Source organism: Sparus aurata, chromosome 4 (genome assembly GCF_900880675.1).
Source record: "Sparus aurata chromosome 4, fSpaAur1.1, whole genome shotgun sequence".
Lineage (NCBI taxonomy): Eukaryota > Metazoa > Chordata > Actinopteri > Spariformes > Sparidae > Sparus > Sparus aurata.
The window spans coordinates 31,393,638-31,409,073 of NC_044190.1; the positions used below are offsets into that span (position 1 = coordinate 31,393,638).

Consider the following 15,436-nt stretch of genomic DNA (forward strand, 5'->3'; position numbering starts at 1 on the left):
ATCTCAAAAAATACAATAACTCCATCTGTCTTTCCATCCATCCATCCATCCATCCATCCACCCACAAATCTCTCTAACCCTCTTGATGGACGTGACGGGCGTTCTCTCCGCGCCGCTGTCGAGACCCGCCCGTATTGTGAGCCAGCACTTCATTAAATCCTGATAACAGCTGAGAAAAGCCCGCGTGAAATCAAGTGTGACACATTAATGAAGCATTATTTATCAGCTGGTTAAATGGATCCAGTAGTTCTGTGTGAGACCAATATCAATATCCAAAGTCTGGCTGTTTTGACAGCCTCACAGCGAGTTTCCATTTAAGTTCTGAAGTAATTGCAGCCGTTCTTTTGTCTCTGTCTCTCTCGCCAGCTCTTCGTGGTCGCCATTTACTGTGGTCTGTGACTCTCCCTTCCCTCAGTGCTTTATCCTCTCCACCTCCTCTCAGTAGTTCTCTACATGATTCACATGTGTGGGGCATTTTCCATTTGAGCCTTTCTTCCTCTGTCTGCCTCAGCATTCCTGCGTCTGTGACTCTTTTTGTCTGTCCGTCTCTCTCTCTCTCTCTCTCTCTCTCTCTCTCTCTCTCTCTCCCTCCTTCAGTTTCAGTTTTCCAATTTCAGTCCCTTTATTGGCATGACCGTTAAAATGGAGAGAATACGTAATATCTTGCCTCTGCTTGTGAGGATTTTTTTCCCTCCGCACACGCACACACGCACACACCTGTCTCTCACTTTACCTCCAGCTCTCACTCTGACCTTTTATTCAAGCGTTTCTTCTCGCTCTCCTCTTTATCGACATCCTCTCCTAGTACCTCCTTCCTTCCCACCACTTCACCCGGACTGACCGCCATGCATTGTCGGGCTGCCCTGCCGCAGTTTCCTTGGAGATGTGCAGACATGCACGCTCACGCGCAGACAGAATCCTTTTTTCCTTTTTTTCTTTTGTTCCTGCCACTGTGTCAAGTGTGCCTCTTGCGTGCGTGTCTGTGCGTTTTAGTGTGTGCCATCAAAGTGGGTGGGAGCATTTTGGTTGAATAGAATAAGGTCAGGTTGACAGTCAGGCAGACGGATGATGTGGGGGCACATGACCTCCAGGCCGCGCCGCCTTGTCTTCACCACTTCTCTCTCCTCTCTCCTAAATACAGTGCTTTTCTCCCCCTGCTCTCATTCCTCCCCTGTCATTTGAGTGTTTTTCTTCACTCTGCCGTGCGACTTTCCGTTATCTCTTCTCTCCCCTCCATCACAGCGTAATCACAGAAACCACAGGGCAGGGAGACTTTTTACTTGTCTCTTCTCATCGCGCCCGTCCTGCTCCAGAAAAGCTACATCAACTAGAACAACCATATGTTACACCTAAGGTGATTTGTGTGGCATATGCTGCACAAAAAAAAAAAACCCAGAAAACCACACACAAACACACACGCACGCACACACACACAGGATAAAAGAAGCCAAACCTTTGCTGCAGTTTCTAAGCCTTGCCAGCTGTTACTGTCCTCTGCTTGTTTCTATCTCTCTTTTTCCGTAGCTCTCATTGTATTTTTTTTTGCCTTAACAGATGCTTATGTTGCTCCGAGAGACCCAGAGGTTTAGTGGGAATTATGGTGTAGGAAGTGTGAAGTGCAAATCTCAAACATCACTTCTACAAAAAGGCATGAGGGCGCCTTGCGTCTCCTCTCCTCTTCCCTCTCCTGTCCTCTAAGACGAATTGGTTTCTTAATGATATTAAACAGAATGGAGAGTATACAGTGGAGTAACAGGGCAGTGGGCACAGAGAGGTAGATAACCTGCGACAACCGTCAAGGGATGAGCTTAAACAGTCGATAGCAGGGGTTCATGGCCTGTTCACAGGGGTGCCCAATTAAGCTCAGTCTGAGCCTATTAAAAGATCTGAATGATGATACGTTGTGAAAATCCCCGGCAGTGGGGTTATTGCTGGAGGTAAGACATGTATGTGTGTCCATAAGAACGGTCTGATATGATTTAAGGGCACTGTGATCCTCACCGCGCCGTTTAAAGTGACCAGAAAGAAAAGTCTCGCAGCATCTCTAATCAGCCAAACTTAGAACATCGGACTTGTGATGATGGTAACTCTGTACTTAATTAGTTCGAGGAATCTGCGAGATGCCATGATGTGTTTACTGACCTTCGGGCGCAAAGGCGATGTTGTTTTTAGCAGCACCAGCCTCCACTCAGAGGATGTGTGTTTGTGTGTGTGTGTGTGTCTGTGTGTGTGCGACTTTATCTGAACACTTTTAACTTTAATCAGGACATCAATATGTGCTGTTGTAACTCTAACTGCACGCTGATGCATTGTTCACGTAAAAAAAAAATGGAGGTGATTTGAGGATGTTGTTTCTTTCACGCGAGGCTGAATTACACAGCTACTCAGGTATCCAGCAGTAGGCCTAATTGTCAGTCATGATGATCCTCATGTATATTTAAAAAAAACACATGTAAATACAGTTTATGCACATGTAATCAAATTTCTATACTTTATATACTTTGTATAGGAATTTGTCAGTTATTGGCTAGTATTCCTCACCAGCAGTTGGCTCTGTGAAAAGGGAATGTTTCACAATTTGTTCACTTACATCACTTCTCATTTTACTTGATAGTGCTGAGATGATAAGTTGATTAATTGGTTTAGCCAGCAACAGTTATTCAACATTTTCTCATAATGAACTAATGCATGAAGTAATTTATCATGCAACGAAACCAAGAACATTCAGCTATGCTAGCAGCTGTGTGAGGCTGAAATGCTAACACTGACATGCTACTGTAACAAGCTCACAATAACAATGCCAACATGGTGATGTTAAGTTCTTCTTAGTAAAGCATTGTAAGCATGCTAACATGTGCTAATCGGAAAAAAAAAAAAACAATATGCAGATGCAGCCTTTCTGTTATAAAGAAGTTTAAGCTAACCTAGGACCCAAAAATATGCTACTATGAATCTGAATGTTACAGTCATCCCTTTATTAGTGATAGAGACATTTCCTTTTTTCTCGAGCAAAGCGGCGGATCAGCCGACTGACAGAGATGGAGGCATTTCCATTCCAAGAGCCATGCTGCTCAAATAGCTAGAATACCAGAAAAATGTCAGAAATATCAGTCATCATTCTCTATATGTTCATATTTTAGACACCAAGCGTTAAATCAAATAGTTGAAACCAAGAATTGCATGTTATGATAAGTGAAAAACACTTTGTCGCATACTCAGCACTACACTGCACAAGTTCATGGTCATGTTATGATATAACCATTTTGTCATTATTATGCAATTCAAACTGCTTCAACAAGGTGAATAATGTCGCCGATGAGAAATAGTGGAAATTTACTGGCGGAACCAAAGGTTTATGAAATGATGGAGCTAGCCAGTTCTAATGATTCATCGACATCCAAAGAAAGTCATATCTGATGCTTTTTCATCCTCTACGACCCACTAGGTCAAGACAAGCTGATATCCCAAAAATGATATTGTCTGCAGAGGAAGCGAATATCAACTCGTAAACTCTGTCAGCTGGTGTTAAAATTAACTAGCTGCGCTTTCTCCTCCCTCCCGTCGGTTTCAACGCGGCGCGTATGGGATGCGACAGGCTTCTCTCACAAAGAGAATGCCAGTCAGACATTTTTTCTTCATAGCGCCCTACTTCGCTCCTTGCTCTCTTATGGCTCCCCCCTCTGTCCATCTGTGCCAAAGATCTAAGTAGTTTTCATCTCTTTGTCGGAACTCTGCCTCTCTCTCTCCTCTCTCGTTATCTTTTCATCCTGGGGAAAGCTCAAGTGCGGCAAACACGCTCTCGCGAAGGAGTACGAGTCGTGTTTGTCCGCGCTCTACAAAACCCCAGATCACTTCACATCACTCGCATCCTCGCAGCAGATGCAACACATGATCTGCCATGTTTGCGTTGTTGACTCTCCTCCCCCCGTCCACATCTCAATTGTCATATATTGAAATTGATTGAGTTTGTTAAATAAGCATGGGATTTGCAGGCTTGATCGCAACCTTTCTCTTCACCACTGAAGACCAGATGTCCGGATTTGAACTTAACTAATAGCTTTTTGGAGCTTAAATTTATAGGATCAGAGTGAAGCGCTGGATGGTTCTAAGGGAATGTATGGTGAAAAAAGTTTTTAAGGAAACAGACAAAAAAAAAGATCTCATATTGATGTTAAAAGAAGCTTGGTTATGTCCAGAGAAGCTGGCTGCACAAAGTAGAGATCTTTTGAAATTTCGTCTTCACTCCCTTTCCTCAAGGATTGCATGCACCGCGCCTGCCAATAATCTATATTGAACAATATTTCAAAGAGAAGATTCACTGTCCTTGGATGTGAAGCCTGCAGTGCTGCAAGAAAACTGCTGCTCCTCTCTCTCCCCTCTCCTCTCCTCTCTCTCTCCTCTCTCTCACTTTCCATTACAGTTTTTTTTTGTCCCCCCCCACCTCTCTGCCCTTCCAATCCACCCCTCTGCTCTCCAATGATCCCCCTTTATTAGCTTCTGCTGTCATCTGACACTTTTGTTGATCACACAATCTCTTTCTCCTCTTGCAGTGATTGTGGTGGAAAACACACAGTCGCTCACTGACAAACACAGGTGTAGACACACACACACACACACACACACACACACACGCGTAGGCATCGCAGAACGTATCACACACCATCAAACACGCCCCCGACACGGCGAATTCCTGATCCTAGAAAAGCTTCCCATTGGTGTGGATAAAACAAATGAATTAGGGCTCTTGTTGTCTGGCTTCGGATGCAGTCGGTGTTGTTGGCTGTCGGATACACTCTCATGTGTCCCATCATCCATACAGAAAAAACACGGCGGGCGCGGAGGTGCTCAAAAATGCACACAGGCGTGAGTGCACACTTTCATTAAAGTGAATCCAAACTAAGGAGAGAGAGAACACACACTGAGTTGCTGGACATTTAGAGATCCATTATTTGATAGACTAAATATGTGCTCTATCTGTTCTATCGCTGTTTCTCTCTCACTGTGTTTTCTACTATTTGCACTCTGCATTAAGCTCGCCTCAGGGACGTGACGACTGGGCTCCGAGCGTGTGTTGTGTTTGCGCTACTGCTGCATTCACCGTGGTCATTTCATAAATACCTCACAGTGTGGTGTGTGATTGGGGGATGTCTGTGTTTCTTTTCATCCTTCATCCTTTTTCGCATTATATTAAAGCATTCTGCACGTATGACACATTCAAAGTAACATTTTAATATGGTAATTTAAAGCAATTTACGCTTATTTTTTATTGGCCATATGTGAGAGGATTGTTGAAAGTTGGGCTTGTCTCGTCTCTCCCGATTGCCTGTTCAAGTTGTTTAATGCCTCTGGACTGTGGATTTTTTAATAATTAACGCGAAACGATTTTTTTTCCGCGACAGCACAGAGGATGTAACTTTATGCACGATAGCCTCGTCTCTGTGGCTCTCTCTGCCTCGCTTACAGAGAGCAACAGTTGCAACAAGAAAAATGCAGACATTTTTTGAACTATAATATGGATGATATGGCTCAGTAGGACTTGGACATCTACTCTGGTAAAAAAAAAAAAAAGTTCAGCACTGACAGAGTAGAAAAGTCCATTCTGGGAACACAGCTGGGTTAGCTAGTGTCAGCTACACACTGAAGTAGAATCCGCACGCTGTCTGTCAACTCATGTGCTTTTATCTTTTGTTATATTAATGCTGTGTCATCAAAAAAACACCAAAACACAGAGTCTTTTTTTCCGTCTCATAAATGCAGTAAGGAAGCCTGAGCTAACTCGCCACCTGGATCCACCGCGGTCCCGTGAACTGGGGCGAGTGCAGGTATCGTGTTCCTTACGTCACCATTTACAGGACTGATGTGACTTAAGTGAGGCAATGTGGCCTCTCAGCCACGCATCGTGCCTCCATGATCTAAATCTAACCAGTCCTGTAATAATAGTCGAGCAAATTCAATATTGAGTCTTTATTTCTCATAATCATAAAAAAAAATTAGCACAAAATATGATAAATTGACTCTTTCAGTCCAAAATGAGCATATTTTCCAAATTTTATTGGAGCAAACACAGAATTTTTATCAGCTGAAGTCATGACACTCTGGAACAAAATGTTCTTGTGTTTGAATATCCGTATTCACTTATTGTCAAGGTAAGTGACCTGTCTTCAGTGTTAGAATGCGCATGAAAATACAAATAAGTATTAGATTTTTACTTGAGGAACAAAAGGGGACAAGGGGAGACTGAATTCAGTGGCTCCGATCAAGTTAGATGATGGAAAATTCAGCTTTCTGGTGTTTATGCAGGCGGAGTCTAGGTTTGGAAAGCAGCACTCAATTCAGCACCAATTAAATTCATGATTATCTGTAAGATGCAACCCGGAAGGCTGTATCTGTTTAGAAACTTTAGTGACACTTTAAAGTAACTTTATAGAAATTACACTGGACTTACTGAAGGATTCACAGTTAAAATAATTACTGGAGTTAAAAAAGTTAAGCCAAAAAACGTTATTTAATCTTTTATTATTGTTTCATTTATGAGTGAGTAAGCAGGGAAGCAGCAATTTAAAGCCAATTGAAAGCACCGGAGAGGTTACTGAAGGTTAGTCCTTTCATTTATAACGGCCATTTAACGCTCAGGTCAGAAGCTAAATCAATGTCCCGGACCCGATTTGATATCTAGAGCTCCAATCGAGCCAAAATGAAAAGGACGGGGTCATGACATCAACCGTTTGATCTCTCTCTATCCTGTCTGCAGTGAGGAATCCTGATAAAAATACTGCTTTCATAAGGCCGTTTGTTTGTTTGTGTGTGTGTGTGTGTGTGTGTGTGTGTGAGGGAGAGAGATTAGTGTTTCTTTGGGTCAGATGAACACTTCCCTCGATTGCAGTTAATCGATAAAGTCTGTGACTTTTCTCCCGGGGACCCACTCTCCACTACTCTTATCTCCTTCTTCCCTTTCCTTTCCTTTCTTCTTTTCCTTTCCTTTCCTTTCCTGACCTGCTTGTTGGGGGGGGGGGGGCAAAGCATCTAAATGGTCTCTTATGAATGAAGTGAATTGAGACAGAGCTCATCGACATGCATAGGCAGCTCCCATAAAGTAACTACGCATATCAATCATGCTCTGCGTGACTTCGTGTTCGACAGGATTCATGACCTTCTGTGGGATTCTTCTGGCAAGATACAGTACAACATACACAGAATCACACACACACACACACACATACACACACACACACACGCATGCACACACACAGACACACAGACACACACACACAAGCGTATTCACTCTTTCAACCACAAGCACACGCGCGCCGCTCAGCACTCCGTCAAGCTGTCAGTGCGGTTTGACACCAGCTCTCCTGTCTCATCATTAGTTTTAGTGAGAGATGTCCTGTCCTCTCAACAAAAACAAACATGGCAGGCGGTGACGAATCAATTAATCAGACGAGGCATTTGCCGATAGTTATGTTTCACTTACAACTAATGCGCATTGAATGTCTCAGAAAGTTTCCAATAATGCACGGACAACACATTCAATCAGCATCCCGCGGAACAGCCGTGATCGATGAATCATCAGCGTCAGATGGATTCCTGTCAAAACAGCAGCTCTGTATGACTGATGATCGCCTTCCCAGCTAACCGAATTGATGCGCCTCTGAGCAGGACACAACGCCGTGCAAAAATTTGTGTTAATAACTTCTTCCCATGTTTTTTTTTTTTTTTTTGTCTCACTGCTACAGCCTTGGGCATGATTGTCGAAAATTTTATCCTGTTCTAATTTCATTCCTTTCTCGAAGTTGGGTTTTTTTTTTTTTTGCTGTTGATCTGCTACCTGTGTTGCAAAAATGAATCACAACCTAAATCTCAGAGTTGTTCCAGTATCAGGGCATTTCTTTAGAATGACGGTTGAACCTAAGATATTCTTTCGTTACGTGACTACACCCTCATAGAGCCTTATCGCAGCCCGCTACCGTCACAATACATAAATGTACAGAGCGATTTTACGGCTCCCTGTTAAGTTGCACAATTTAAACAGATCTGTCTAATGTCAGTAGATACTTTTCACACTTCATGTATCAAGATCTTTGTGTGTAAAGTCATCTAAGATGCTCCTTTTGTGTTGCTAAGCAACAAAGCAGTCAATGCTATGTATACATAATGCACACATTGGAACGCAACACCTCTATTTAACTAGGAAAGATTATACATACGAATATATATATATATATATATTTATGTATAAGAACAATAAACAAAGATGAAAAAGTTGTTGGACGTAATATAGAAGTGAAACATTTGCAGGATAGACATCAGTTTTCTAGTTTGACGGCTGCGTAAACTGTTCAGCATGTTTGTTTTTCCTCGGATGGTGTGATCTCTTGGTACGTCTGTGAGACCAGAGGAGAGAGTGAACCTCTCTGCAGTGCAACAGGTTTCGCCCTCTGGCTTTGTTTGCATCATCCCTTTGTTTTACACGTGATTGCATCGCCCTGTTGAGGAGCCTCCACCCATCCGGCCTCTCCTCCCTCTGGCCTGGCTGTCAGACTCTCCTCTTCCGCCGACCACACTTGCCTACTTGTGCCTCTGTCTTATGATTATCCACTTCCATTCTCCAGTCATTTCCTCACACCATAAGCACCTCTTCCCCATTGATCTCTTTTTCAATTGCCTTATCAAAATCCCTGGTCACATGACTTTTCCTCCGTCCACATTTCTCCGTCCCTTCTTCCTCTCCTCAGTCTCATTCGTCTCTCTTTGCCTCCACTGCTCGTCCCCACTTCGCTTTTTCCTTCCCTCTCTGTTCTTTGTCTTCTTCCATTTATTTTATCTTCTTTCCTATTTCTATAATTTTTTTCCTTTTTTTATTTTTTCTTATTCTCTCTCCATCTCCCTCTCCTGCCTCCCTCTCTTCCTCCTCTCCCTCTTGCCTTTGCCTCTTCCTCCTCCTCTCGCTCAGCCTCCCTTTCTCTAGTCGATCAGACAGTTGAAGCAGCCAAGCTGCCGGAGGCGAGAGCAGACAGAGGAGCCGCTCTGTCCGACCTCCCTCCCTCTCCGGAGAGGCAAACTAATGCCGACACGCCAATAAGCTGTAAGGAGACAATTATTCACCATTTATATCAGCTCTACGTCTTTCTGAGTTAGCGGAGCACACCTCTGGAACCCAGCTCTGTCACCCCACATAGTGTTTTTTAATCCGCGCGCACTTTCATGGTTCACATTTTTTTCATTTGCAGAGATGTGCACCGGGGAAGCTGTTGCCTGGAGGTTACAGTTTGCTTGTTAATGGGAGATTGTTGGTCAAAAGTAAGCTAACTGAGAGATTCTGAGGGAGGGGAACATAAATAAGACATGATCTCACATCCCACTGCAGCTGCTATCAACGTGCCCTTGAGCAAAGCAGTTAACCCCCAGCTTGCACTGCTGGCTCTGCTCAGTGTCCGGCAGATGAAGACTTTAATTATACTCTGCCGCTCCCTTGTGTAAAGGAGAGTAATTTTAGCTGCTAAGTAACAATAATGATAGATAAATGCTGCTTGTTTTGCTGAACGTCCAAAACTGAATCACGCCTTCCATTTTCTGTTTCTCGAAGAGGAGCTTTTAAAATCGAGATTTTGAACGTTTGTTTTGGGGGTTTGTGGACTTAAACTTTTGACACATCTCCTTTAAGTCAGACACCACGCACTGCAAACACGGCGCCGAGGTTAAGGCGAAGGATAGGGAACGTCGACAGAGCGAGAGGCAGTGAACGTAACAAGCATCCTGTTTGAATTTAGGGCTGCTGAAAGAGTAATGCAGCATACTGTGTGTAGCTACATATGCGCATAGATGCATGTTTTTAAGATGCAGATTTTGTGTGTGTGTTTTGATGCGGGCATACAATATATTGGAGAAGCTGTGGTATGCTAATGAGGTCTCGGAAGAACAATGGAAAGACTGAAGGAGGGAATGATTGACTTGCCTGCTTGATGAGCAAGTCTTATATTCAAGCAGGCATTCACACGCATATTTCCGCGGTACAGCCTGGAACCGGAACCAGCTAGGTCAAACGCACAAATACGGCATGTGAATATCATACCGCAAACATTCTTGCTCTCTCGTTTCTTACCCAACACATTCCCTTTCAGAAAACGAGAAACAAAAGCACGCTACATGAGGAGAAATATCGACTGCTGTCTGTTATCGGTTACAGTTGCAGATGCACCCATGCTGTTATGAAAATGCTACGCTCGTACCGTCTACTATTTTAAGAGTACGGGTGTTTGTGCATTTACCCGCTTGGCTTAGGAGCACAGCCGAAGACGATGACTCAAGTTTTTTTTGCAGCTGGGACTGAATCTGCTCTACAACCATTATTTTTTTTCCCCCTGTCTGTTCTATCCTGACTGTTTCTTGAAAGAGAACAAAGAGGGAAAAAAATCCTCCCCTCGTAAAGGAGAAACGTCATTGGAAGTCACAAATGTAAGTGGACAGGCACACTCGCCGTGTCCCGGCACCCTAAGCTAGTTCCAAAACAGAGAACACGCGGCGACAGATTCGGAGCCCTCTCTTATTTTGAACTTGATTTCTGGCTGGAGAATCGCGCTCCACGTTGTGTCTGATCGAGTTGGAGTCTAAGGTGAACAGGCCGCCCACTTCCTTCCTGTCTGCTCAGTGATAACGGTTGTAGAGCGCAGTGAAAATTTGTTCTCCCTGTGAATCGATGCTAATCACATCATTGTGCTCCCCCGTCCCCCGCACCTCTCCCTGGGGTTTCACACTCCTCTCCAGCTTTTCTCCTCCTCGCCCGCTGCTTCTCTCACTCTGTCTCCGCCTCTCCCCTCCTTCCTCCTGTCTCCCCTCATCATACGCGAGGTGAAGCCATCTGAGGCTGGTCGCACGCGAGCCAGCCCTCCTCGTGGGTCAGCGCCGTGCAGACTCAGATTTTGTATTTGTCGCCACTGCACACCATCTGTAGGCCACTCTGCCATCCCGCACCTGTCATCCATTATTCCTGCTGTTTTTGACCTGTGACCTGGCGTTCTATTTCTGTAAGTCTTCTGAAGTCACTGACAAGCATCTTTAAAATGCTGTTGAATTTGATCTATCGTAGGTGAGACTTGAGAGTTGCGAGACAAAGGAGGCGAACTCTTTGTCAATTAATAGCAGTGGTCTGAAATCACGCTGTCAGACCCGATCGCGGAACTCCACCAACCATCGATTTCAAAAGGCTACGACCTAAACGGCTAAATAGGTCCGACTGCCAGTCACTCCCCAAACAATTTACATCACCGTTCTGATTGTTGTAGTGTACCAGGCAACAGGCATACCAGACCATTATATGCTTGTCATTTGGTTAGATTGAGGCAACAAAACTCCTTGGTTCGATTTAGGAAAACATTGCGGTTGGAGTTAAAACATCTACCTCATCTACGTAACTGCAGTTACATTATGATAACTGACTGTTCACTTTTGGTTTCTAGCTGGACACAAACGGCAAAAGCCTGTACTTTGTTAACCAATCCATACGTCTTTCTTTCCTGTGTGGGCTTTCTGATCTTCGCTTGAATACCTCCTTTACTGCAGTAATAATTACTATGTCCTCTAGAGGTCGCCACATTCTAAGAAACGTAAATATGGGTCATAATGGGCTGCTCTCATGGTCAACCTATATGGTAATTTTTTCGGATGAAGATGGCCCGGTATTTGACGGCTGCTACGATCTGAAGCCCCGAAGCAACCAATCAGAATACAACATGAAAGGACGCGGATAATGATAGCTCATATATAGTTCGCTTTACAAGCTCCTACTCCTTCCTTTTTGAAGTTTTTTGATATACCGTAGTGCCAATGCCATGGCCGTCTCAAAATATGTGACGACTGCAGACCGATGATTCCGGTTGATCGGGGCCAATCGATAAGTCCATTGAAAGAAATGTAATTGCCAGCTGTTGTGTCAATCGATTCAATGTTCAGTGGTTTTTCAAGCAAAAATGTCAGTATGCTCCAGCTGCTTAAATGTAGGGAGATTTGATGCTTTTTCGCCATGCATGATAATAAATGAAGAGCTTGGGGGGGTTTTGGGGCTGTGGGATGGGCCAAAGAAGCAATTTGAAGATGTCACTTCCACCCTGGGAAACTGTGATGAGCACTGAAAATGATTGTAACTTGCTGTTCAATTGTTAGTTAAACATCTCTTCTTGCATCCGATTTTTTTCTTTCCTTCTTTCCATTGTGATTTACCATCCAACGTGCCTCAACACAGATATCGTGCAGTCTGACATTAATTTGCAACCAACTTCCCAGTAAGCCCATCTTCTACTTTGTGACATGCACTTATCTCGTAATACGTTCGTTACTGCACACTCTATACTATGATTATAAGACGAAAGCACCGTCCCACAGTGAGGATTAAGCCTTTTGACCGCCTAAAGGAGACCAAAGTTTCAATTTTCCAATAAATGCCTGCATCTCTCATCAAACACCGGCACACGTAACACTCCAGCATTTTTCCGCAAAAGGCTTTGTTCATGCAGATGCAGGAGTAATGTGATATATTTATACATCTGAGTCATCGATACCGGCTCTTGTGTTACACATACACCCACAGGACGGTGACCTTTTTTTTTTCTTTTTTTCTGCTGCAAAGATGTTACTAAATACACAATGTGGTTTCTCTCCCTTTCTGTTTGTGCGTGTTGGTGTGTGTTTGCGTGTGGCTTGTCTCTCCGTGTGTGTGTCCACGCGATCACTCACAGCTCCAGCCAACGCCCAGATCGTGCACTCAGGCGCAGCGTGCAACGTCAAGGATGATAACATCAGTGAGAGGATCTACACCATCAAAGAAGGAGACACACTAGTGCTTCAGTGTATTGTTAAAGGGCACCCACGACCACAGGTAAGCTCCCGAACCACCTGCTGATGGACTGTTTTATTTTTTGTGCGCAATGTCACGTGATAGTAGTGGTGACACAAAAGAAACTTCAGTTCATTAATACATAACATGCCGCACTCTGTAATCACTACACACTAGTTGACCTGATGATTGGATGGATGAAGGAATCTGGTCAAATTTCACACTTGGTTTATTCAGACTGGTGTCAAAAAGCCATCTGGGAAAAAATGTGTCTAGGAATAAAAGTTCAGTGTGTGTACCACAGCTTGATAACATGAATGCCATGAACTAGAACCGAAAATTCCTTTTTTTTTTCCTTCACATTTTTTTGCCTATGCGCCAGTGATAGTCGCGGCCGGAGGCATAATGTTTTCGAGTTGTCCGTCCAATGTTGTTTCAGTTTCAGGGCAACAAGAGGTGAGAAACAACCCAGCGCCACAGCGTCTTGACTTTTTGAAAAGATTTATTCTGATTCCCAGAGCCAGACAAATACATCCCAAGGAGAATGAGCTAAGATCAAAGTTGTCAGAAAGTTTTTACACAAGTGAGTATCGTCCAGATTGTATAATATGGCCTAGTTAGTTAACTGTGCTGTCCTTTCTACAAGTTGTCCCTTAAAGAAAACAAACTGACTTTAGTCAAGTACGACCTACGTCCAGCTGTCCCTGAGCCGATGAATACTTTGTGCAGTCCAAATGCCTTACATCAGAGGTTACAGAAGTCAACATGTAAGTCCATATAAATCATCAGCGAGGCTAAAAAAAAAGTGTAAACCATACTGACTTTCCATTCATCCATCCACTCATCCATCCCTTCCATGTGAACATGCAATACATCCTTTTCACCTCATGGGATTTCTTCAGATTTGGGACAAACATCCATTTGGACTAATATCGATAAATAATGCACCTGTTTATTATAACAAAAATGAACACAAATGTCCAACAGAATTAAATGATGAAGTGGTGACATTTCATATGCGAAAGGTCAAAGGTCAACTTCACTGTGACATCATAATGTCTGGACATAATTCATTGCCAACAATCAGGAAGCAGAAATCTCACTCAATCAGTCGGATACTGAATTAATGACACTGATATCATTTGCCCACCATGAAACTGTGCTGCTTGATCGAATCTTTAATGCTGCCGGCCTGAGGATGTACGTGGAGCATCCATGTTTTAGAAAATTGTTGCTTCCTCTTTTTCTATCAGAGTCATCTTGAACCTACACACTGACAGACACACACCAGTAAGTTCGCCATAAGTTGATATTGAGCCTCAGGTTGTTGCTGCACGATGTCACAAAGCTTTCCATCGGTATCCGTACTCCGCTGTAAAAATAGTCTTGGAGTGAAGACTGCGTGTTCCCAGCTGGGACTTACTCACTGGAGTCAAACCTAGAGATAACTGCAGTTTCGCCAAGTACTACACTTAATACCTTTTATGAAAGTCTTCTCTACGTAGGCTGTGTAATATGACGGCGGCACATTCTAGTTTCTATATCAATATTAATATCTCGGTGATCAGTCCGCTACATGCATTTGGCTGAAAATAAAATGCTCCATCCCGCGGCCAATCAGAGTTGGATTCTTTCAATGGCAATGTAATCAATGAGCCATGATCCGCACTGACACCTCGCTTCCGTCATTCTATATTTGCTAACCTTTTGCCGGATCTCAGATTCAAGCTCGTATCTCTTTGTGTCTCTTCATTCGTCTTAATTTTTTCCTGTCACAAATATAGCAGAGCCCAAGGTCTTATCAAGCTGCTGATGTGGTTGTAATGCTTGAACAGCACGTTTAAAATCTCACTTTGTTTTGACACGAGCACGTTGGGGCCCAACATGCCGGTGACAGTAAAGGCCGCCGGCGACGTGGACACATTGTGTGGATAGCGTCCGTTACAAAACATCACCTCCGGCTAGCGTAGATTTTTTGTGAAACAAATCCGTGAGCCATTAGTCATGTTTAGTGTCACTGTGCTTCTGTTTGTGCTGAGTCACGCGATCTCCGCCTCTACTCGCCCAACAGTGGCGCCCACTGAAAACATACACTGCGTCAGCGTTCTCAGGTGGACGCTAACAGTGGTTGGCTCTTACCTGAGTCTTCGTGTTGGTCGGTGTCTCACTCACTTTATTTGGCTCAAACATTGCACAAATGGTTTTGATGAATAAGCGCGGCAGTAGTTCAGGATTTAGAGAATATGCTTGCTACTTAAAGGTCACGGGATTGATTCCCACCGAACAGCTGTTAGGCTGAATGTGCGCCGCCCTCCCGTAGACACTTATTTACAATCTACTTACACTTTCAGGCTAACTGGGCAGCTGACTTGTACAGTACAAGACACAAGGAGGGCTCATAAATACGCAACTCGATATATGATAAATCACAGCACGAAAATGTTTGCCGTCCACTTCAGTGCACCACTCGATTTCCTTCTGTCCTTTTTTAGCGGCGCAGGAAGCAAGTGAAGAAGAACAAATGCTATTATACAACAGCTCTGACTGGGTTGCACATGCTGCGCTCGGAGTGCAGCCGATTAGTTGGTTAAAAAAAAAAAGAGAGAG

The 15,436-nt window shown here is 43.7% G+C and overlaps 1 protein-coding gene across 2 annotated transcripts in view; it reads left to right on the forward strand.

The window, feature by feature from the left end:
• Positions 1-15,436, forward strand: part of mdga1 (MAM domain containing glycosylphosphatidylinositol anchor 1) — a 188,518-nt gene that overhangs the window by 41,623 nt on the left and 131,459 nt on the right. For both annotated transcript variants that reach the window (XM_030414726.1, XM_030414727.1), the window contains exon 3: positions 12,732-12,871. In XM_030414726.1, the coding sequence (XP_030270586.1) occupies positions 12,732-12,871 (140 nt within the window). The remainder of the gene's footprint in view (positions 1-12,731; positions 12,872-15,436) is intronic.